Source organism: Palaemon carinicauda, chromosome 30, assembly GCF_036898095.1.
Source record: "Palaemon carinicauda isolate YSFRI2023 chromosome 30, ASM3689809v2, whole genome shotgun sequence".
In the NCBI taxonomy this organism is placed as follows: Eukaryota; Metazoa; Arthropoda; class Malacostraca; order Decapoda; family Palaemonidae; genus Palaemon; species Palaemon carinicauda.
Genome location: NC_090754.1, coordinates 63,775,571 through 63,802,984, shown reverse-complemented (window position 1 = coordinate 63,802,984; position 27,414 = coordinate 63,775,571). Strand labels below are relative to the sequence as shown.

The following is a 27,414-nucleotide window of genomic DNA, read 5'->3' as shown; positions in this document are numbered from 1 at the left end:
ATGTATATGTATATGTATATGTATGTATATGTATATGTATGTGTATATGTATATATGTATATATGTATGTGTATATGTATATATGTATATATGTATGTGTATATGTATATATGTATTATTATGATATATATGTATGTGTATATGTATATATGTATATATGTATATATGTATATATGTATGTGTTATATGTATATATGTATATATGTATTATATGTATATATGTATATATGTATATATGTATATATGTATATATGTAGTATATGTATATATGTATATATGTAATATATGTATATATGTATATATGTATATATGTATATATGTATATATGTATATATGTATATATATATATATATATGTATATGTATATATATATATGTATATGTATATATATATGTATATATATATATATATATATATATATATATATATATACCAAGGCACTTCCCCCAATTTTGGGGGGTAGCCGACACCAACAATGAAACAAAACAAAAAGGGGACCATATATATATATATATAATGTGTGTGTGTGTAGATATGTAACGGTAATTGTCATTCTTGCAATATTAGATTTTGACAGTTTATCAATATGTATCAATTTATTATTCATGATTATTAACCCTTCAGGTAGGGTAGATGATTTTACGTCAGCTTGGTTTATCTTAATAAATGTAGTATATATTCTCGAATCCACATAAGTTAATGCACAGGGTCTAATCTGTAGTGTAGTGTTGGAAGCAATTCAGAGCATACTTTAAAGGTTTTCAATGTTGTTGGTTCAATGTGATTTCTCAATAATTAGTTTCGTTATGAACGTACAAAAAAGTAAATACAAATAATTTGGGAGTGAATTTAAATATCAATCATATAAAATATATGTATAAATTTATTTAAGACATAATAGCTACAAACAGACTGTTAACCCTACTCTCTCTTAACCATCTGTACAATACTTAAAATTCATATTGACCCGCCCAGTGTGCGGTTATTTATCTACACCTAAAAATAAGTTATAAACAGAGACAAGCACTGGTGATGTAACACAAGTCCTAAATATTATACACAATCCTAATAAAGCAAAAGTAATATCAGACTAAAAATCAAATCTGACTCATTCTGAAAATTCTTGTAAAATCATTCGAGCAGATCAAACGCAATGAAGTCTGAACAATTTTCTATTTAAAATATATAAGAAAAACAAATTACTTTCCACATATGCAGTTCTTATGGCAACGGGATTTTGGCAGCAACGAAATATTTAGCGAATGTATACCATTAATAACAATGAAATAATAATAAATGTCCACCATCAAGTGTCTGCTACCGGGTCAGTGCTCTTTTATTTTTTAACAGCCACTATAACTTTATACAAGACCGAACATTTCATTTATAGAATTACAAATACATTATTTAAAATATGAGAAATCTACAGGATCAGTAATTGCATAATTTACACTAGGCATCCTACAAATGTCAATAATCATCACTGAGTCTGAATATAAAAAATGAAAAAAAAAAAAAATGTGGATTGACTGAATGAGACCACTGTCCACATACAGGCACAAGTACACATGGCTATACGATGACTGACCTGCACTATGACAAGTGTTATCTGAGCATTTGATAGGGGAAAAAGTGTACATGTGCTTTATATGGCTGAAGTCACATTTTTCGAACCACTTTAATGAAAGGGGAGCCCTTCGATTCTTAGCTCTAGAAAAGATATTGTTGAGGGGATTGGTAATGGTACTGAATTGTTAGGCAAGGATGAGGGAGGAGTCTTAAAGTTACAGAGGATAGGGGCATTAAGTGTTCCGCTACCTCAGACAATCGGTGCTCACAACTTCATGGGACATAAATTTACAGGGGTTACAGATATTCAATTTCCCTACGAAAAAAAAAATCATGTTGAGTTTGGTGTGAGTATTCCAAGAGGAGGAACTGGGAACCTTTATGAAGTAAACGATGTGTATAATGTAACAATATATATAGATATATATCACATCTTTCAATAAATATTAAGTGTATGCTAGTTGCATTTCGAAGTTATTAACAGGAAAGGCCACAGGTTATCACAATAAGGGATTTTAGAATTTGGACGGGCATTCATTAATTCAAAAGCTCATACAGGTCATCCTAAGTCCAAAATGAAAAATGAAATTTGAAAAAAGGTGATTTTCCCATTGCGTACACAGGATTCATCACAGTGCTGGGTAGTAAACCCCATCATCACTTCCTTAGCCCAGGATCTCTAATAATTCCTTTTTCTTCTTCGGGTAAATTTTGGGCAAAAAGCGAGGCGTGGCAGTTTCAACTGTACCAGGAGTTGGGTCGGCAACAACTAATAAGGTTAGTTACAGCGACAGGTCTTCATATCATTAGAGATAGTGGCCTATGTACAACCGTTGGGAGGGTGAGATGTCTTTCTTTGACAGGCAAAGGAAGAGGAGAACAGTTCCGCCAAAGTATCCTGCAACTCCATCTCGGGTGTCAAATTATTGCGTTTCCTTGGAAAGTGTAGCTATAACATTTGATGGTACCACACCAAAGCATGTTCCACAACAGTGGAATAGTCCTGCTTTGTTTTAAGCAACCAGGCTGTCTCATACAATGAGCAAAGGTACTGGTCTTCTTTATATGTACACCTTACCAGCTGCAGATGCTGGTGGTAGTGGCAATATTGCTGCTGCCATAAAGGAAGCTGCTCCAGGCATCAGATCCCTCTTTTCTTTTGAGATGTGCATGGCCTGGCTGGTGGCAGTAAAGGACCTTCAAAAGGAGCCCTCTCCACTGAGATTGCCTTTCTGATATCACTATCATGCAGTGCTCAGCACCAATCTGCCATGTAATTGAAGTCTTTGAAGAGGGTTTGATCATTATCACTCAAGTGACGAGGATCCTTTGGAGGAGTCAAAACAGGTTTTTCAGTTGTAAACTCTTCATCAAAGTTACTGACGTCCTCGGGAGAGGTCTGTAATGGTAAATAAAGTAAGAATTATTGATTATTAAAAACAGCAGTTTTTTTTATATACTAAAATAAGCTGCTAACAAAAGACAGAGGTCAAATTGAATTCTTATAATTAAATACAAAAATTATTCAATTCCACACAGTAAGTGATTAGTGATATATGATGCAGTGTGTGTATATGTATGTATGTATGTATATATATATATATATATATATATACACCACACACACACCACACACACACACACACACACAGCTTTTTCACTTACCACGGTGGGTACGAATGGTGGTTTGACCTTGCGTTGTAGGAGGTCATCCCAACCAACATTACGGAAGAACTGCTGTTTCTTGACATCTTCAGCATCTTTTTCACTCGCTCCTAATCTTCTGTCTGGATGTTTTCTCAACAGTTTCCTCATAATAGCAACAGCTTCAATCGACAAAAACCTTGGATATCTGACTTCATCATTGACAATACTATCGAAAACCTCCTCTTCATCATCTCCCGGGAAAGGAGACTGAAATAAAAAAAATATAAAACAAATTGATATAAAACATATTACTGTTTTGTGTAGTTATATTGATGTGCAGTGTATATATATATATATATATATATATATATATATATGAAGACTCTACTTCTTTCACAGGACTAAAGTTCTTACCTCTCCTACAAGCATCTCGAATATGAGAACCCCAAGGCCCCACCAATCAACTGCTCTGGTGTAAGATGTTTCAGTTAGCACTTCTGGCGCCAAAAATTCGGGTGTTCCACAAAAGGTTCCAGTTCTGTCTCCATACCCCATTCCCTCTTTGCACAGCCCAAAATCAGCTATTTTTACATAACCCTCGGTATCAAGAAGAAGGTTGTCTAATTTGAGATCTCTATAAATTATTTTGTTGTCATGGAGATACTGTAGGCCAAGAACCACACAGGCTGCATAAAAAACTGCTCTAGGCTCATCAAAAACATCTGCATGAATATGCATCATCAGATCACCACCTGCAGCATATTCCATTACGAAGCACACGTGACTCTGTTGAGTAAAGAAAAATTATCTCAATGAATAATATATAAAAAAAAATACTTCAATTGTATTGCATAAGGGTTTTATTGCATTGTATTGGAGAATTAGAGAAAAGAATTCCTGCAAACAATAATACTAATGCATGTAATTTAAATAATATAGTGGATGAAACGGAAGACAACTTTAGAAGGATTTTCATATCCTTTTAGTAACTTACCTCTGTCTGGAAGCAGGAGAACAGATTAACAAGGAAGGGATGTCTAACAGAGTTGGCCACCTCAAAGATACGCTTCTCTGCAAGAAGACTTTCTACCTCATCTCTGGCAATGATGTCACCTTTCTTTAGGGCTTTGATGGCAAAATATTCACCAGTGTTCTTATACTGGCCCAATATGACCTTGCCAAAATGACCTCTTCCCAGGACAGAGATGAGACGAAACTGGTCCATTCCCATTGAGCCATACTGAGAATTTCGATAAGTCTCATAAGCTGAATCCCGATCACGATCAAATCGTGAAAGTGGCATCCCACGGGGCCGAACCTCATCATCTCGTCCACCAACCTGTAAGTAGAATATTGTGTGAAACTTGTGTATAAACTAATCCAGAATAAAAGATTTATAGCAATCCATTTACAGACTACAACTATGGAGTACCAACTAGAATTCTAAAGTATATTAATGTTAAAATTATTAAAGACCATGCAGAAAGAGCTTTCTAATTAAATTATTTTAGCGACCAGATCACTGACAAAAATAGGTCTACAAATAAGCAGGATAAGCATTTCACACTTGAGATACATTTAATATAAGAACAATTATTTACATATTTAGAATCAAGATGATAAAGTTTCAAGCACCTAAGAAAAACTAAAGAAAGACTTAGAGCTAAGAATGTCAAAACCATGCCAGAAGAACCAAGGATTAGGTGTCTACCTCGTGTAGAAGTGTCAAGGGCAAAAGAGGTTCAGGGTACATTCGTTATTATTTTGGATAATAACTGACTGGAAACATTAAAGTAGTACAGGGCATGAGTGAGGTATTATAAATATATGAAAGTTAGTGTCTTATTGAAGAAATGGCTACGTATAAACCTCATACTACGCCTGAGTAGTCCAAGTGAAACATTATTATTGAAAGCCACACTGAGAAATTGCGCCAGATTCAGTTTGGTCAATATACATAAGACTTGTTAAGAAGCGTAAAATCTTCCTGTGAAACAGAATTGGGGTTAAAAGATAATGTACAATTTCCGTTAAGTAAGGGAGGGCGGGAAAGGGGGGAACTTCTTGTGGTGGTGGTGTACCTGGTCGTCTGGCAGGTGGACATGATAAGAAGGCGGGGAGGACGAGCGAGTGCGGGAGCAAGAGTGGGGACTACCCCCCTCGGTCGCCAGTTCCTCCACCTCCTCCTCCTCAACCTCCTCGATACTGACCTGGCCCTCAACGGGGGCCGCAGGGGCGCCCACGCCGCGCTCAACCACCTCACCCTCGTGCAGGAAGTTGAACTCGTTCAGCGCATTCTGAACATCAAAGAACAACACAAGTCACTACACAAGAACAAGGAAAATTTACTCTACATCCTACCCTAAAGAGGTCGTTAGCTTTGGTTGTGAATTTTCATGACATCATGTCTGCGATACAGGCCTTAATGCTATCATTTACTCCCATACTAAGAAATATCTGATCTCTTAAAACTATCTTATCATGTTACTGTGTCGTGTATAGAAAATAACGCACTGAATCAGGCCTGTTGTTCGTGATATGAAATCATGATCTTTGACCCTCTCCCAAGTGAACATGATGCAAAAGAATCATAAGTATGTATGGAAGATCAAATAAAACATGATGCAGGAATAAAGAAAATTAAATGATTTGAAATAAAAATTGACAGATAAACAGATATTAACTAAAGATTTAATTTTTTGAAAAAAAAAATTTGAAGTGAAATAATAAGTGGTGATAAAATACACAAGAGACATGCATGGATGCAACTTGGAAAATAAACATTGCACTCAAAGAAATAAGAAGGGTATCTGCGGTGATAATTTCACATGGAAAATGTAAATTTATTTTATTTGTCATCCTTTAAAAAAGCGTTTATATTTCTCATTATATATCTCAATAATGCTGCCTTTGTTGAAAATTGTGTGGTCCTGACTGTGTACATGGAATTGTCAATAGTTTTATTTTATTTATTCTATCAAGTTTGCATGTGAATACTTTCAAACAAGGTATTCCCCTATTGACAAAAACTTTCAAAAATTCATGTTTAAAAAAAGTACCAGCGAATAAAGTACCTGCAAAAGATTTTGCCACGTTTCTGGTTTAAGGACTGCTTTAAGTAGGTGCACTAAAGCCCTTAAATTGATGTTAAGAGTCGAGATTCCTTGAATATTGAGAACAGCCTTGATGAGCGAAAGGACACTGTGTTTTTCCAGTTCTTCGTCAGTCTGTAAACCCGACCGTAGAAGATGAGGACTCCTACCAGCGATTGCAGACACCATCATTTTATATATTTCCCTCTACTTCAAAATATTTAAGTTACGTGTTTGCGGATGTGAATTTACCTCACACTGCTTAGATTAACATTTTCAGAATCTATCTTTGACTATCAACTACTCTTCGTTTCTCCAGCTAGAGTTGGTGTATCAAGCTACCGCACAAACAGTCTGAGACGAACTGACGATCTGGGCATAGGGCGAGATTTATAAACGGAAACCCTGACCAGAGTTATCTCTAAAATGATTAGAAGTGATGACGATAACGACCTCTTGCGATAATGCTGCGTCAGGTGACCGATCAACCTATACTAATTGTTAAACCTTCCCCTCCACGAAATCCATGTTCAATGGTGCACTCAATTCGTACTTTACCAAACAGTAACAAGATAGCCCAAAACTTAAAACCCTTACTAGATGCTCATACCAAGAGAAATATCAACTACATTAAATTTATAGTCAAACAGAATAATGAATAGAGAGAGAGAGAGAGAGAGAGAGAGAGAGAGAGAGAGAGAGAGAGAGGGGGGGGGGGGTTCTAGTCACGCAGTAACGAATATAAATATTGTAACAAAAATGCAAAGATATATGCAGATGTTTGTAGGAGAAACAGATACCTTGGTTGTTTTATTTAAACAAGAAATACGATATTAACTTCAATTACCAAACTCTGAAATACATGAATAAACATACACAGACGTGATATGTACAATATTTCTCGCCTATTCCCAATCACATGCATATGCTACTATCTGCTTAGACTAACCCCTATAGTATACATGCTGACTATAATGAATCCGTGCAATGATGTATTACCCTACCATTACTGAAGGCATATAATCAAAGCAGACACGAATCATATCTTTCCTTGGCAACGGTACCCCATAAACACATCCACAGAAATATGATATAACTTTCATAATATTAAAATTTTTGTTTGTCATATTTCGAATAAAGTCGATTACTTGTTCAATAAGATACTAAAACCATTTTTCAGAATTTTTCGTATGCAGTTTATTATTCTTAACTTTAATAAAAGTACCATAAATATTGGTGAGAATCACTTGTTTTCATTTAGAATAGCCAACACTTCGTATAGAAACTTTGCGTATATTTATTAATAAGGTTGTTCAAATTAAGGGCAGTTACTTCAGGTTTAATTATTTACCAGCAAACAAACATTACTTGGCTGCCAGATATTCGGAATGTCTGTCTTTCTCTCGAAAACTCTTCACTTCCAAACCCCAATAACTATCAAATGACGCAAAAATAAAAAAGAAAACTTCTCTCGCTGTATCAAGTAGCATCCTTTCCCGACCACGTCTCCAATGCTACTGATTTACGTTGCTTTAATTTTTATGGATGGCCGTTGAAGCACATCATCACTAAGCAGAATCTTTCAAGAAATAAGTGACGACACACGCATCCTTTCAGTCATGTACTGTCCCATAATTCTTCTTACCAAACAACCCCTTATTATTTGTATCTTGAAAATATTAAAAGAATGCTAGTTCTAGGGATATGAAAAGAGAAATCTTTCTATGCGCGATAAAAAAAATAACATGTGTATATATATGTATATGCATATATATATATATATATATATATTTGTATATATGCATATGTATATACACATATATGTGTATATATATATATATATATATGAGTGTGTGTATGTAATTTACATTAGAGAATACGAGGATTCCTGTAGGAAACACACTAATTCCACTAATATATATATATATATATATATATAGATAGATAGATAGAGATAGATATACATATATATATATATATATACATATATATATATATATATATATAACCCCTTGAACGAGGAAGAATTGTTTAGTTACTACAGTGTTGTCAGGTGTATGAGGACAGAGGAGAATATAAAAAGAATAGGGCAGAATATTCGGTGAAAGTGTAGGCTAAAGGAAGATGAGCCGTAACCTGAGAGAAGGATCTATAATATACATACATACATACATACACACAAACACTCGTGTGTATATATATATATATATATATATATATATCTTCGATAGCCTGAAATTAACGATATTGCTTGCTGGAAACATTCTTAATAATTCTAGCATGAGGAAGCTGCTAGGCAAATAATGATCTTTTAAACGACTTACTAATGTTCCGCACAGTAAATATAAATATAAAGTAAATAAACAAGGAAGCATAATTAATACACAATGCAGCCATAGCACTTCATTATTATCCAAATTACAATATGTTGATGTACATAATGGAACTCGATATTTTATAGTTGTTCATGTAGTTAACGTTAGTCATAACGAAAAAAAGATAAGACACATTTGAAATGCATGCAATCTATGTCATGCCGTATGCTCAAAATATTTTCAAAAGAATTCAGCTTATTACATTCAGTAATTCTGCATGACGCCTTCTAACAGTGGGTAATTATATAAGTAATCGGTGTACAGACACATGACCATTCGACTTTTTTTATTCCTGTTTAGCCCTTAGTAAGAAATTCCAGAATAAACGATTGAAAGAGCAATTTTTCTTACCCCAGTAAGGAGCTGCATCAATTTTTTTTTTTTCATGTGTGAGAGAAATTATGTTTAGTGGGTATAGTGATACATAATTTGAATTAGACTTTGAAATAAAAAAAAATGCATAAGGTTTATTTTAATTCAAACTTTGAATATTTTGAAATGAGACTTTTATAATACTGTTTTATATAACGTACCTTATTAGTCACTCAAAAGAAAAATCGTTAAATAATTTATGAGTGGATGAATGGTGTATAGATCCAATGTAAGTCATTCAGATCAAATATGCAAAGCCAAGAAACGAATTCATGGGGTCAAAAGTAGACTTTAAAAACTCCATTACACGAATACTGAAAAGCAGTTGTTTTAATTTATCATAATTAACAGGTTTATTACCATATATTGTTTACCGATCAATCACACGGCATCCACAAATGTCTTTTATAATAATTTCCTCTTGACAGCATAGCCCGAAAAGCTTTTACAGGCGGCACGTATTCGAGGCCAATTTTTCAGAATGATAACGAAGTAGCGCCTAGCTCAGACTATATTTCCAAGAGGTTGACAATTCAAAAAGCTAATTACAAAGACAAATTATCAGTCCCTATAAATTTAATACATACATATATATATATATATATATATATATGCAGTTGTTTCTAGTCCACTGTATAGACAAAAGCCTTAGGCATGCCAATAAATGCAGTCATTCCTAGTCCACTGTATAAACAAAAGCTTTAGATATGTCAATATATGTGTGGGGTTTGTGGCCTGTTTTCATATTACCACGCTGGCCAATGCGGATTGATGATGGTGGCATATTTTCGTTTGATCGCTAACAGCAACCGAACGTAGTATGGGTGGGCTTGACTAGTACAGCTTTGCTGATCATTGTGGTACGGAAACCCTTTCACCACATTAAAATATCCCGACTCCGTATACAGTATATGCTTTGCAAAACCGCTTCCTCCCCAAAGAGGGATATACGGACACGACATGATTTATATTAAATAAGAAACATCCACACGCACAAACTCCATTCCGGTTGATGATCATTTCAAGATCTCCCAAAGGGTAACTTTCATCCTGCAAAGAACTAGTATCTTGAGCACATCATGCGCGCTATAGGGGAATCGTCAATCAACACACAAAGTGAACATTTAAACGTCTCTTGCTTGTTAGGGGATATCCTCAAAAAAAAGAAAAACCGGAATATGAAATATAAACTACCTACGTGCAAAACCAAATTATATTTATGAATAAATGTCCTTTGCATTTTTCTATTAATCATAAGAGAAATTAAAAAAACTACCTAAATATAAAACAATACAGAATTCCTTAAAATTGCGGTAGGTTGAGATTTAAAATATAGCAAAATTATGCTTATGAATACATATATCAAGGACTATAAAGTCTGCTGAGAGAGAGAGAGAGAGAGAGAGAGAGAGAGAGAGAGAGAGAGAGAGAGAGACAATATCACTGCAATCGAACAACTGCGCATTTTGAAATCAAGGAATTACGCCAACTACATAAAATAGCCCATCTTAACTTGCGTCTCTTCTCTCCATCTTACCTGCAAATCACAGTCAATATTACTGGCCAAGCTACAACCCTAGTTGGAAAAGCAGGATACTATAATCCCAAGGGCTTCAACGGAAAAATAGCCCAGTGAGGAAAGGAAATAAGGAAATAAATAAACTGAATGAAATATTTTAATCACAGTAACAATATTAAAACATCTTTCATATACAAACTATAAAGAGAGACTTATGCCAGTCTGTTCAACAGAAAAACATTTGCTGAAATTTTTAACTTTTGAAGTTCTATCGATTCAACTACCCGGTTAGAGATTATTCCACAACTTGGTCATAGCAGGAATAAATTTTCAAGAATACTATGTAGTGTTAAGCCTCACGACGGAGAAGGCCTGACTACTATTAGAATTAACTGCATACCTAGTATTACGGACATAGTGGTTCTGTCAGGGAAGATCCGAATGTAAAGGATGGTCAGAATTAAGAAAATCTTATGCAGCATGCATAACTATCTAAATGAATGACGGTGCCAGAAATTAATATCTAGATCAGGAATAAGAAATTAAGACTGTAAGTTCCTGTCCAACAAATTAAGATGAGAATCAGCAGCTGAAGACCAGACAGAAGAAAAATACTTGAAACAAGGTAGAAAGAAAGAATAATAACACTTTTTCAGGATGGATTGATCATCGAAAATCTTATAAGACTTTCTCAATAAGCCATTTTTTGTGCAACTGAAGAAGAGACAGACCTGTGTGTTTTTCAAAACTAAAGAGAGCTTTAATTTCATGAGATCGAAAAGCTAAACTAGTTAGTTTAGCCTCCGGAAAATGGGGAAGATCAAGTTTCTCATTACCCTTCTCACTGTCAAACACATCAGCCAAAAGGGTTGCCTTATCCTTTGGACAGTGAGTGGCAGAGCCACCTGGTTTAGTACAGGAGGAACTGTTGCGTCTACACCCAAGAGTGCAGATTTAAGGGTAGCCAGAGTTGTACCAAAAAGGATTTTTTATGGTTAAATTGCATTTCTTTTCAATTAAGAATAAACTCTGAGCAAACACTTTAAGCTGAGTATACTTATTCCAAGTCAACTATGATTTAAAAAAGGTACCCTATTCATTATTCTTGTTAACAGAAGCACACTAGATTTTGATTACTGTGTCTGTATTATCCCTCCCCGTATGTTTTTAAAGGTTTTAAAGGTCATTCATGAATGGCAGAGGCAAGGAACAGTGTAAATGCCCTAACAGGACAAAATCCTAGAGACTGACCTCATATACATATGAGCAGCGCCATAGTCCCCTCTCCATCAACGCTAGGACCAGAGAGGGCTAGACAATGGCTGCTGATGACTCGCCAAGTAGACCTTTAGCTCCACTAACCCCTATCCATGTTCCACTAACCCCTATCCATGACTCTCAAGGATGGTGAGGTTGTAGACACTACAAGAAACTAACGAGCTTGATCGGGACTCGAACCCCAGTCCGGAAGATTGTCAGGCAGGGACGTTTCCTATAGGCTACCGTAACCCTCGAACAAACGAACTTGTGTCTTTCAGTTTGCGAGTTTAGCTCGCTTTATCTGTGCCACAAGGCAAACCCAATTATATTTATCTCATTGTATGTTTGAGACAAGAAAAAAGGGAGGTAATTAATTTCCATAAAAAAAAATAGCTTTTAACGAGTAGCTCGCACTTTTAATTTTTACAAAATTATAAATGTATGGAGGTTCCTATACCTGAAAATTTACCGATACTTTTCATGACAAATACCACCAAGTATAATTTTGGAAGCTATTTAAGAGATGCAGGATTCAAAAGGAAAATCTGCTTCACATTTAATTATCATTATTGCAATAGTAACATTAAAAGGCAGTTCATAACTGATGCTAATAATAAAGAGCATATGTAAGACCCTGAAAAATACAAGCCTAAGCTCACCCAACATTTTCCAAAAGGAACCCAATTTGTGAAGAGATTTTACACCTAGATATTTCTCGCCGATATTCAAATTTCTTCCCACGAGTATGAATCATCAGAGAAAAAAATTAAAAACTCACGTACCACGAGTAACTATACTCTTTAACAGCACTAGATAACAAGCTAGCAACAGCTTCTATAACTGATATTAGTAAGTACTTATAATTCCTTTGCCTTTAAGCCTATATCACCTTCGGAATTTTGACTCCCGGGTATCGAAAAATATTACTTCTTCCAACCTTTGGATATGCGCAACTACAAAATCTTCCATTCTCTCTATAGAAATATGCATGAAATGGCATAGGGTTACCCCTCCTAAAAATGGCCTCTCTTCTCTGAAAAATGTTAAAATACCCTTGAATAACCCCTGACTCCTTATCAGTTTCTACTTATAAAGATAATAATAATGAAGATATAAAGTACGAACACATAATGTGTCTATAAACCACCAAATGTCTTTTCTAAATTGTATCTGTAATGTTTACTAGGATGTTTAAACTTATTCTTAGGGAAACTATTCCGCATTTTACCTAAGTGAGGAAGGAATGAATAAATAGGTTAAACCATCACAAGGGTTTATCTCGCATAAAGAGAATTGTGTATCACCGTACACAGAGGAGAAAATATGGAAATAACGCTGAGAAGGTAAGGATAAAACGGCTGCCGGTGAGTAAATCGGTGAATTGTATCTTCTTATGTACACATTGGTTCCTCTTTTTTCTATTAATGTTGATCCCTCACGATTTTACTGCTGTGAAAGTTAAAACACTAAAAAATTATTCTAGAACAATAAAAATCATGGCAGGTCACCCCTGATAAACCTATGCATGATCTTCAACTCATTATCACTTCGATACGTGGGATGCCAAAGGGTTAAGCACCAGTACTTGACCTGTGAACCTTCCCCCTCACAAGGAAGCTGCGATAAAGAAACGCCAAAGGAATTGTGAAGGTTACCACGACTTAATAGGTGAGATTAACTTTGATATCTGTCACGTATAGCATTGCCAAATCTTAAGCTTATTGTACTTACGATCTCTCTCTCTCTCTCTCTCTCTCTCTCTCGAGACAAAATAAATAACAAAACTTAGTTACCAATCAAAATAGCGAACAATCATCTGAAGGATCTGCCCATAGATACAGACGAAAAAAAAGATATATATTTTAACCATTTGTTATCAGATACACACACACACACACACACACACACACATATATATATATATGTGTGTGTATATATATATGTGTATATATATATATATATATATATATGTGTGTGTATATATATATATATATATATTGAAATATATGAAAGGATGGCTGTCACCTGTGTTAGTGATAATTTTCATTTTACACACACCCATATATATATATATATATATATACATATATATGAGGGTGTGTGTTTGTGTTTGTTTGTTTGCAATATCAGTTCCAATGTAAAATCTAGGGTAGCCAAAATAATTGAAATAATCCGATGGCATTTTGTACCTTGAACATGAATAAGATTGTTGGAAACCAACACAACTACAGATGAGACGAGGTAAAGCAATTCTTCTGTCATGAACAAATTGATAGCACGAGAGAGAGAGAGAGAGAGAGAGAGAGAGAGAGAGAGAGAGAGAGAGAGAATCTGGAATTACAGTTCAATTAGTAATATGAACCATTCTTATTTTTTTGTGGTTACCGCTAAACCCAAGGCTACTTTTCGTATGATGAGCTGGTATTTTCAAAACTTCAACTGACAAACTTTTATCATGCCAACATGTTTAACTAGAAGGGCACTCAGTAGAGCGCAGACCTCCGCCGTGGTAGCTTATATCTCAACCTTACATTCAACCTTGACCTTTTATCGTAACATGTATTAATTGGCATGCATTTTCATACACTCTAATATGAACGAAGTTCGAAGTCTGTGACAACGATGTACAAACTTATGGCTGATTACGTGAATTGGATATTTTGCTTGACCGTGACCTTGACCTTCCAAAATTTAATCATTTCCAGTTTTTTACATAACAGTTAATCCCAGCCAGTTTCCTTACTCTACGATTAAAATAGTGGCAAGAACGCTGTTTTCACTCGCACACCCACACCCACACAAACAAACAAGGGGTAAAACATAACTTTAGTAATGTAATTGTTTTTTTAATACGGGAAAATTCAACACTTGCTTGCAATACGCCCCCCCTCGTATAACTAAACGCAACTCGCCTAGTTCATATTTTATAATAGGTTTCTCGTTATTTCTGGTGAAGCCGCCAATACTGGTATGTGCAAGATCTTAAACGCTGCCATTCAACCATTATTTGGTAGTTTTTTTTTCTTTTTTTTCCCCAAAAAAATTTAATTTGAGTCATAAGTCCCAGCACTAGAGCCCAGGAGGTTATTCGGCCTCCCTAGTATGAAACCAGGGAAATCCCGCAATTGATATATGAAGAAAAAGTTCAGAGGTTGGATAGCTAGATAGGAAGAAAGGACGCTGGAAAGCAGGAGTAGAGAATAGAAAATTTACAATCTACCTTTGCCTATAAGCTTGAATATACGCACGGGCTCCTTATCAATGCATCTGTTCAGGAAGAAATTATCTTGAGGGAATCACTACTAGTAATCAACAGGTAAACAAACAAATCTGATAAAAATGGTCAATGACCTATGAAGCATCTGAAAGGGATGACTCTGCGAAATGTTTACCAAAGAATGTTTTAGATTATAATCAATTAGGAATTCTCTGCATTCTAGACAAGGTTTACTTCACTTATATCAATCAACAGTACCCATACAATGACCAAAGTTTGTACCTCTATAAATAAAAAAAAATAAAATAAAAAACAATAAGCAACTGAACACTATCAGAATTCTCTTTAACTGAAGTACCGATTATATATATATATATATATATATATATAAATAAAACAATAAGCAACTGAACACTATCAGAATTCTCTTTAACTGAAGTACCGATTATATATATATATATATATATATATAAATCATGCACGGGAACATGGTTTCTTTTTCTAAATTCTAACTTGTCTCTAGCAATTTTACGATATGGCCTTATCATAACAATAAATAACTAATCAATCTTTCCGACTTAATAAGCAAGGAGTTCTTTTTATGGCATATCTTAATTGCTAGAGCACTTGGCATTTCATTTTAAGTTGATTTTACAAATAATTTGCTGTACATAATATTGCCTCTACTTAAAAACCAAAAAATTTTAATTCTGGACATGAACGGGTAAAGTAAGCTAGGATGGAATTTCTTAGCCAAAAGAAAAGAAATTCCTCCAATATACCTTACAAATCGTCAAAAGCCGGATATTTTATTAGAATTTGCAAAGAAATGATAATATGAAGATTGTTACTCGACAAATTACTCAATTACCCAGCGAAAACACGAGAGCTTGTTGCTCGAGATATTGGCTTCCCAACTGGACGGGAAGCAGCGAGCACAAACAGCGTGCGTGACTTTGAATGTAAACAAACAAGATGGCTGCTGCAGATAGGACGTGCTCTTGCTTGGTAATCTCAAGTTCAACAAGCCTCAGGAGATATTAAAAATCTGTTTTGTTCATCCTGTGATAGTTGTAGAATTCCTCTGTTAAAGCAAGAAGTGACTGATGTGATTCCAGCATTAATCGCCAAATTCCGAGGAAAAAATTGTATCGGTAATATCAATTACTCTTTACATATCTATTTCCCTTATCACACAAAGTACATTTTATTCTCCTTTCACATTGACGCACCAAGAAATTATTCTAAAAGAATTCTAAATAAAATTCATGCATACAATGAATTGCATTATGCTAATGATATTTCATTGACAATAACAGTGGTGCCATTCAATATATACTCATCTTGAACCTTAGAAAATTAGGAGTTTTAAGAATTTATAGACACTAAAAGTATATTACCTTATAGAAACCTATTACACTTCTGATGATAAGTTATATCGCCTTTGCTGAGACTTCATGATGACCCAAAACTATTATGCAAGTGCATTTTTGAATTGCAAGCTTAGCAGGTCTACCATTTATCAACGAAGAAGGGACTCAGTTGCTAGGTTTTTCTAAATATATTATTCCACATTACATGAATAATTGCTAAACAAATATACGATAATACCAACAAGCATTTTTATTTAAAAACTTTTTTTAGAGGATTCCAAACCTACTTAGAAAATGTAACTAAATACGAAACGAAAAGAAGCATAAGTAATTTATTAGTACAAAGAAATTAGCATCAATCAATCTACGAAATTTGCATCAAAATCACGATATTCAAAGACGCACACTTAGCATATAGACGTCAATTTTAAATACCATATTGCCAAGGCTGCGTGACAACAAGGGTCATTAATAGCTCAGGCAGTTCCAAATATTTCTTCCATGGGTGAAGGTCACATTGTTATTGTAAGCAAGCACGGAGAATCTATCTATTGCCGATTACAATAATGCTAACACATGCTTTATTCTAAGAAACCGGGGGAAACTGAAAGCATTCACGTCTTATCACACCCACAATATTCATTGCTCTGCGATTTTGTATAATTAATTTTCGAATAGGGCTGCAAAGTTGGATCTCTCCTAACTACAATTACAAATTCTTCCTTCAATTTATTCAGTTATTTATTTTATCTTCTATAACAGTGGTCTTATTTAAAAGTGATTTTGGGTTAAAATCTTCAAAACTAATAACCAGGTCTCATTTCTAACAAAACTGCCTGACTATCAAGGTTTTATTTAGCTTTCTACTGTAGACGCAGCAAGCCTTCCAATTGTTGTTGTAAATGGCTAATGTGATGACCAGTGTTTCTCGTATTAGGATCAGTGCGAGTACAATTTGTGTGCGTTTACTGTTTTATTTCCTGATGTCGTTATTCGCATAATGGAATAAACCAAATCTTCAATGCAGAGAGAAGACTCTTTCCCTCCTTCATCAGTCAGAAAATAACCGTTAGGTTCTCTCTCCCAAGGTTTACTGGGTAGGCCTCTAATAGACGCCACCCTGAACCTTGGACGTCTGAATTCTCTAGGGCTACCCAGTTTACTCCCCCTCCCACCACTCTCCCTAATGACGTTCAAGAATCCCTCTTATCTGAAACGAAACAGGCCTTCTTGACTCTTTCAATGAGGTTAAAATTAAAAATTTCAATACCATAGTTAAAATTTAGTTTCAAATTGGTCATCAAATAAAAAAAAAAACACGCTGAAGCAATAACTAGTCTTTATAAATAAGAATAGAAAACCTATGTCTCTTATGTTGGAGAAGGCCCTTGGTCCAAATAATAGCCTTATGATAATTTGAAGGACCTCGTACAATAAACCCAGAAGACTTTAGACTGAGGACTATGGAACGACCACATTCTACAATCAAATTAACCATGAGTATTCTTGTTCTGCGATTATTCTTTGAGCCGGTGTCCAAGAATTAGAGCAACTTTGTTTTAGTCGTACTCATCGAGTAAAAATATCAAAATCTAATCCTACAGGTAACCTTTCTTAAGCGAAGAGCCATTGTCTCTTGAACTGGCAGAAGTAAACAAACAACCTTTTGCATTATAATGCTCATAAAAATGGGGATGTTAAGGTTCTTTGGCGTAGAGTTCTCTTGCTTGAGGGTACATTCGGTCACACTATTCTATTTCTCTTCCTCTTGTAATTTTTAAAAGTTTTTATAGTTTTTTATAGTTTATAAATGCTGTTACTGTTCTCAAAACATTTTATCCTAATTGGTCATTACGTCTCTTGGGCTATTTTTTCCTGCTGGAGCCCTTGGCCTTATAGCAGCTGGCTTTTTCAACTAGGATTGTAGCTTAGCTAGTAATTATATTTATATATATATATATATATATATATATATATATATATATATATATATATATATATATATATATATATATATATATATATATATATATATATATATATATATTATATATATAATAAACATTGGATTCATCGCAACACAAAACGGAACAAAAATCCTCCAATTACAAACACCACACCAAAGTGTTTCAACTGAATAAGGGGAGATGAATAGTTTTATTACATTTTAGAACATGGGTTGTGTGGAAAAGATATGGAAGAGGGTGAAAGGTTCTAAATATTTTATAGAAAGAAAGGATATTTAACTGTTATATTCCATGTTATTAACACATAAGAGGACGAAAAAGACTTGTGGTATTAAGGCACCACTGTTATGTAGAAAACTAAATTAGCTATCCAAATTTATTATTGTGATGTAAAGGGTCTTCTGCATATTTCTTCCAGCTCCATTTATACGCATATGATGGGAACTACTGACACGAGTGATCTGCAACTGCTGGAACGATTTGCTAGAAGAGCAAGGAAATGGAGGCGGGAAAGAAGTTTACTAAAATTAGAAAAGAAAGCTAATCAGTACATTCCAATGGAATGCCCACGTGAAAATCGGGAACTAGATGTGTCAATCAATATTATTAATTGCTATGTATTATGGAGAAAGTTTAATAAGAACGAAAACTAATCACATGTACCACTAACATGGAAAATCTGATAAGACTCATGGTACGCCTAGGTTTTATATATATATATATATATATATATACTGTATATATATGTGTGTATATATATATATATATATATATATATATATATATATATATATATATATATATATATATATATATATATATATATATATATATATATATATATATAACATTATGGAACAGTAGAAACCTTAAGCTTCGATTTTTCTCCCGTAAAATACTGAAGTAATTTTATTTCACGAAAGTACATCGCATGTTTTATGTAAGAGAAAAATGAGAGAACATAGTTAACAAAACTTGCATGGGAAACATGGGGGAGGGAGGAGGAAAACAAGCAGTCACTGTTCAATTTATCCGCAAACTGTTGAAATGTAAATACCATAAAAATTTATACATCCACACAGCCAGCTCATCAGCAGCAGGTCAAACTTCCCCACAAACAATGCGTCATTTACCCCTAGTTTATACACGCTCTTCCTTTCCAAGCCTTCCTCCCCTTCCGAATCATACATTAACCTATTGTCGTCCATGTTTTAATGCATGCCCAAATTGTACTGAATACTCTGATCCACCCTTTGAACAACAGTATTTGTTAACTTTTTACCACTTCATTATCTCCACATTTTTCATCCTATCAATCATTCGAATACCACATATACTATCAAACTCCAACTTAAAAGGAAAAAAATCATTTGCGCATCCCACTCCATTTCACATCTATATTGAATCAATGAATATGATGCACAAATTACTGAAAACAAATCAGTTTATATAACCATCACAACTCGTTATACAATCAACAATCCTTTATTGATGAGTAAATTAACATCTTAACTAACCATAAAAACTGTCGGGCAGGGAAAACAATTACGTAAGGATGCATCGTTTTCTCTAATACTAACCAACCTTTAGAAAATGTGGCGAAGTCAGTATAAAAGGGACAGAGCAACCCCGTAGACTTTTGTCGCAACATTGGCGGGAGTCACGCTATCATTGAAGCTCTGCATGCAAGAGCACCCTCTGGGTTTTTTTTTTCTTTTTCTGATGGCATCCGTCACTGAAGTGAATTAAATCCCTAATGATATCTTTATCATGATTCAGACTGCCAGAGCACTAATATAAAGATGAGTTTTTTTTTTTTTTTTATTTTCCTTCTTATGTAGTGCGAATGAATTTTTCATACTAAAAGTCGAAAAAATAGTCGGATCGACCAATAAATTTCATCTATTTAGATTAAAAATAGTGATTTCTTGCTAAATGAAAAGGTGAAAATGACAAATAGCGCCTCACAGTGTTACACAATAGCCAAAGGAACTCCCCTCCCATACTAAAGGTTCTTTGCAGGCAAGCATATTCATATAAGTCACGAAGAAACGCCCAACGACGTTATAACAAATAACCAAAATCAGAACGAGACACGTCAAGTAAATGCAGTTAGAAGTGTGGAGACAGGGAAATGTTTTTTTTTTCTTTTATTTTTTTTTACAATAATGCGGTGAAAAACAAAGTATGCACGCAAAACACAAAAAAAAATCTATTGAGTAACGGAACAATTAAAGTAAAGGTTTTTAATGACTGAAACAACGAATTATATAATTAGTGAAGTTTATTCCTATACCTTGAGATGTTCTACCCTCATTTCTATCTCGAACCACATTAGATGTATAACTCCATGTGGTTATCACCGCTGACTTGTATTAGTTATGAACCATAGCAATAAAATATCGGAGTCTGGTGTATGCGACACCCGATCATAATAAGGCCCAAATGTTACTGGAACAGATATAAATTAAAAAATTTTGACGGCACAGAAAAGCTAATTCGCCTGATGAAATCACTACGTCACTATTGCGAAGGAATTGTGGTCGAAGGTAAAACTCCAAAGATGATATTACTATAAGAATAAAATACAGGGCGCACTGTCTCAAAGGACAGATATTATCTGGCTTTTTATCTCCGTCGCACTTTTGATGTTCTTCACCTCTCGCCTGACACGTAATATCTCCGATATAGTGTCACGCATAATTATAATAAAATGATTTGGTTGAGCAACGGATATGAAGTGGATGCTTGAATATTTATTGACGATAAGATTATGATACTTTTTGAAACGTTTATTACAGCTCCATTTCTCACCGATAAACCTCTTGCAATCAAGGGTGTACATTAGTCATGCAGACTACAACATGTACAATTCAATGAGGCATTCATGCCCTCGTGTTCATTTCTGTCTGTTTCTTCGGGTCTGGGCATCATAAGGACCACTTCCTTATTTATCCCACTGAACTAGCCTTGTCAAAAATTGCAATAAAAAAATAAAGTAATTGTATCTGCGAATCACTTTGGGAGTTGCAGTAAACCGTTAAGAAATTACGAAAAAATATTGAAATTCTTCATTATATAATTGAGACATCTTCAGCAAATTTTATGAAAATATTGGATACGAAAGTAAACACTGATCTCTAAAACCATATCTCAGGCTACTATATTTGAATGAAAATCACTAGGATTAAATCATAGGCCAATAGAAAGCTATCACTAAAAATTTATGAATGAAGCCAACACTACTGATGTGTATAAAAAACTGGTTTATAATAATTCTACAGACTTCAAGAGGTAAACTATAAGCTAATTTTTTACTCTGGAGAGACAGTTGGGGATATTATTATTGGGGGGGGGGGGGAAATATGAGCGAGTTCTTTTCTCTTCAACAAATTTGCATATTTTTTATACTCCAACAAGAATTGTACACTTGAAAGTAAATTGTCAAATCAAAATCCGAGAATATCAGATAATAGGGTTAATGAATTATTTTGATGCAGGAAATATTTTAATGTGCGTTAAATCATAGTCGTTGGTGCTGGAAGAATTAGTATAATAAATAATTTGTTAAGTTGTCACTCGTTTATATCCAACGATGCTGTATCAATCATATTTTCATTAAATTACATTCAATACGCGAGGGAGCAAATACTAGTAAGATTGATAATGATCATCCACAATGCATGCATTGCGAGACATACCATGAGAGGAAAGGGGTCTATCGCCCCCCTTTCCAATATGTTATCACAGTCCACTTCAGCGCACAGCAATAGTCAATCAGTATAGAATATATCTCAATATCCTTCTCGTTTATATGGGTTTGTGAGTAGGGGGTATATATATATATATATATATATATATATATATATATATATATATATATATATATATATATATATATATATATATAGATATAGATATATAAAAGCTTTTGAATGCAGACCTACGAAATTCTTTCGCTCTTGATTAAGGGTGCGATCAAATAGCTTTTTTTATATTCATGTACTACCAAAAATCCTCCTTCGCCCTGACTCTCATACTCCCTGTTTACATATTGAGAATATGAGGGAATCCTGATCAGTTGCTGTTCATGAGGGTTATATGTATCAGGCCCCCCCCCCCCACACACACACACACACAGGTACTGGGCTGTTTTCCAATCATGCCAGTACCACGTGAACTTGGACGCTGAACTCTGTCCGCGACACTGGACTTAAGCATCAAACAATTACTAAGAAATTAAACTGCGAGGTCCATGTCGTTATCACATGCACATCGTTTGAAAGGTTATGACGTAATAATTTCAAAGTAAAATAAAAAATTTTCTCTGTTTCTAAATACATGTATAGACTATGTGTTGCTTAAATAAAAAAAAATATTTCTATATGGGTATTATGTACAAAACATAAGCAGAAAAATGACTGAGTTTAAGAAAAAACTTAGTGAATGGAGTTGCAAATATAAATTTTCGTCAGAATATTCACACGACAAGAAAGGATTATCTAGCAAATCCAGCGTGGAGAGAATGAATGAATGAATGAATGAATAGACGTGTGCCTTTAAAAGTTTATAAAAAATGACGAATTTTAATTTATCGCTGATACTATCGCTACGAACGAATGAATGAAAGTACTACAATCATAGGAAATATCAACAATATCAAAATGAGCTCTTGGCATAGGAATCCAGATATCAGCAAACCCCTCTAGTAATAATGCCATTGACACGATTACATATCTGTGGACATTGGATAGAGCCACGAAAGGAAAAGAACTCACTGTTTGTCAGAAAAAAAAAGTATAACCGGGCAAACTTTCACTATTCTTATGTTTAGTAAACACATGACTCAGAGGACCCCCACCTAATTACTGACAACTAAATGAAGATGAAAGTGATATCTCTTCAACCATTACATGTTTCTTACAATAAAGATGTTTATGCAGATTAACCAACGATGGGTCGTAAATGTAGACATACATAAATGTACGTTAAATTAGTACACTTCGAATAAACATAATTACCAAACAACACAACAAAGATACCGTTAAGAAATTGCAACTGAATGTTATTCTCAAGAGTTCTTTCTAAGAGTTTGGCTAAAGAATATATAGGTAGATCAGAATACAAATACCAAAGCAAAGTATTTACGAAAATCCTCACCGTGTAATTTCAAGACAGTTTATCCTAGTAAACAGCAATAGCATAGAAACCCTATATAAATAAATGTGTACATAGACATATACTGTATATTTTTTCACCATGTCATTTCGTAGAATGGGTCCCTCAGGAGAAGAAACAAGTGCCACTGTCACAATTATTCTTTGACATTTGAATACATATGCTTGTACATCACTCATTCAGTATTCATAAAAAACAATTCAAATATCAGAAGAAAGAATCTAGGGGGAAAAACCAAAGAATGCCAGCATACAGAGAAAGGGATGAAGGAAAAGGTACCACGGTAGAGGAAACTATGGAATACCTACACACCTACCTACAAAGAAAGATGTGGAGTAGGGGAGATGAAGGAGAACGTACTAGAGGCTAACAAATTGACGGAAATCTAACTTCAGGCAGATCTCTGAAACGCACAATAGGCAGGAATACACAATCCTTAAAGAACGAAACCAAATCGTTCCAACAACTTCCTCCTTTACCTTAACTCGAGGGAGAATTTTATGCAGAAGTACGAACAACTTCTGTGGTAAAGGCAAAAGAACAGTCGCTTTCCCTTCCCTTGTCTCCATCTCGAAGTGAATTGAGATACCGATTGGCCAACGTTCTTCGTACAGACTCCTCCAACATCCCCGTGATTTCGGTCACCAGAATTTTTTTTTTTCTTTAATCATCCATTTGTAGTCCACGCTTTGCAGACGTGACAAAATCACCTCTGGGATTGGCCCGGACGGTCAAGCGGTCTAGAGGATCATATAGACTTCGCCATCGTTGAGTCAGATGGACTTAGCATCCGGAGATAGGAGAGAGAGTGAGAGAGAGAGAGAGAGAGAGAGAGATTGGTGTCAAGATATGAGAGAGAGAGAGAGAGAGAGAGGAGAGAGAGAGAGAGAGAGAGAGAGAGAGAGAGAGAGAATGGTGGTAAGAAGTTTCAGACAGTAAGAGAGTTAAGCATTACGAACATTTAGTATAATTGGGGAATCTATTAAGGAATTCAAATGTGAAGAACGAAATTTCAAGTTTGTGAAACGTTTGAAAGATTTATGGAAGGATGAGTTTTATACTTTATTGGCAAATAAATCCTTACAACATTACGGCAGTTGAAATGAACCCGAATAAGTGGCCAATTTATAGTTCTCGAAAAAAATGTCGAACTTGGTCCTTTTTATACATTTAATTCCCAGAGAGCTTGTTTTGTGCAGCAACAATATTGATGATGATAATTATAACAAAAATAATAACAAATTTTGCGCCACATATAAGTTGCAGCCCATAATGAAAATACATTTAATTTGAACTGAAATTCGTTTCAGACCACTTACATAAAAAACACAAGAGAAAGAATACTATATCAGACCACTCGGTGATGCAACAGCGTCTAGAACTGACAAATCCTGTATCGGCAACCCTTGCTCCCTTCAAAAGCGACAAGATATAATGCACTATTTTCGCGGTGTGCATTCTCAATATATTGTCTTCAAATAATCAAATTATTTAACAAGTCTCATGTAAATAACAATCTGAAACGTCTATTCATACAAAACAAACTTCGGTCATTCTTTTGAGTTTTGTGCCTTCTCTAAAACATTGGAATACCATATATTAGGTTCCGATTATAACGGAAATTAATTTTTTTTTCGAAATACAGAAAATGCTTAGAATATGTTGCAGATTTACAAGAACTGAAAAAAAAAGTTTTTATCTATAGGTGGGCAGACCATTCAAATTCAAAAATTATCAGAAATAGTTTTAGGGGGCAAACAAAACCAAGAAACATTTCAACTGTGCGGGTCTAAATCGCTATAAATAATCGCATGAAGCTGCCACTCTAACTACAGGAATTATCACTCCATGAAAATCTATATATAACGGCATGGGAACTGCCACTTATATAATTTTACACAAATTATCACTCAAGTGTCATGAATATCTAATGGGAGAGAAATGATGAAAATGTCTATACAGCATAGCTTGATAGCCGACCCTTGTATATCAAGTCCAGTTCCTGATATACTTATCATAACTAGACAAATTGAGAAACCTTGAACATCCCCCCAAAAATCCCTTAAACCCCCCCCCCCCTTTTGAGTTTCTATGCAGGAAAATATTTTTTTTCATTCACTACAAAAATAGCTTTCGTATCCGTTTACCTCGCAACTGAACACAAATGCACCCATTGAGTGATGTAATACACCATTCGAAGTTTTATATTTTAAACTAGGTTTAACTTTCAAGAGCAATGTTGATAGAAAATGAAAGGATTGAAGATGAATAATGGAAATACTCGAGAATGGTATGAAGAAATAAACATTGAAGAGGAAGATGGTACCAGTGTTAAAGCATATTAATAATAAGAGGAAGGCGGTACTGAGAAAGCGGCGAGACAGAGAAGGAAGCATAGAGAGAAGTGTGTGTATATATATATATATATATATATATATATATATATATATATATATATATATATATATATATAATAGGGGGAAAAACTTGAACACATAGGGGAAAGACTGTTGGAAAGAACCGAGATGAGGATGGTGAGACAGATTGCTGGAATGTCACTATAGGAAAGGAGGGAGAGTCAAGATATAAGAATTTTAGGTACATGTTATTTAAAAGATAATGTTAGGGAAGCTCGTATGCGATATTATGTCCATATAATAACAACGGAGGAGGTGGAACCAATCAAGGGAGCTAAGAATATGCCAGTATAGGAGGAAGAGCAAAGTGGGGAGTCATTGGATCAGATGGTTGGATGAAATGAGGAGGGGTATGGGTGGGGTGGGACTCACGGAAGAAGATACAAGGAAGAAATAGAAATAGATGGAGAAAGTTCAATCAAGCACCCGACCCTATTATACAGTAGGACTAATAAGGTCGAAAGGTGAAGAGGCATTAAAACGGCAATTGCAAAACAGAAAATATGTATATGAGAATAGTCATTTAAATTTACTTATTTGCCTGGGATATTCAGGCTAAATAAGAATATAACGAATATGATACTCAAACAAGAAATCCATCCATAAACCATGAAAGAGAGGACTAAGAATATTGTTTTCAAAGTTAATATCCTCTTTAAACTTTCCGTAATTCGTAGGCAATCTGAACGAATAACGTAATATGGTGTAAATTATAAACAATGCTATTTAACTACTTCCTTTCCGTTGAGAATGTCTTCAGTAATAAGAAATATCCCCAAAATCAAGAGCTGGATCCAGAGATATATATATATATATATATATATATATATATATATATATATATATATATATATATATATATATATATAAGAAAACAACGGTAACACGAAAAAAATAGTATTCCCTAATAAACTAACGACATGCAAAGAAAAAATGATGAAACAAAAGTAACATCATGTATCCAACCCCGTAATTATGTCCTTGTAATCCCAATAGACCTTTGATCACATAAAGACATTATGGTTGGTAACTGTCATGAGATAATCAGGACACTATCAAGCATTCGGTTACAAAAACATAGTACGGGTTTATATTTATGCACACATGAATTTTGAGTAATACACAAAGTATTTACTACGAAAAACGTTTTCATTTGCGAGCGTTTCTATACACCTGGATTAAATGTACGTACGTGATACGCAAAAACAAATTGATAGTTTACCTGTCAACACTAGCTACTAAGTATATATCTAAGTGTATGTAATACAAATATACAAAGTGATATAAAAATTATGCTTTTAGGAACTTTTTTTACTAGTAATAAAAAAAAAATCATGAGGTAACAGAAAGATTTGCGACAAAGCTCGTGCCATTATAGTATATAAAATGTAAAAACCCAATCTGTAATTTCTTCTAGATACAATTACC

At 34.4% G+C, this 27,414-nt stretch overlaps 1 protein-coding gene across 1 annotated transcript in view; it reads right to left on the bottom strand.

Moving 5' to 3' along the window:
- Positions 1–863: 863 nt before the first annotated feature.
- The window catches only part of LOC137623220 (uncharacterized), a 268,465-nt gene continuing 241,914 nt past the window's right edge, over positions 864–27,414 (bottom strand). The window contains 5 exon segments of the mRNA XM_068353940.1: positions 864–2,968; positions 3,235–3,483; positions 3,631–4,002; positions 4,211–4,555; positions 5,298–5,513. Coding sequence (XP_068210041.1) covers positions 2,825–2,968; positions 3,235–3,483; positions 3,631–4,002; positions 4,211–4,555; positions 5,298–5,513 — 1,326 coding nt within the window. The 3' untranslated portion in view covers positions 864–2,824.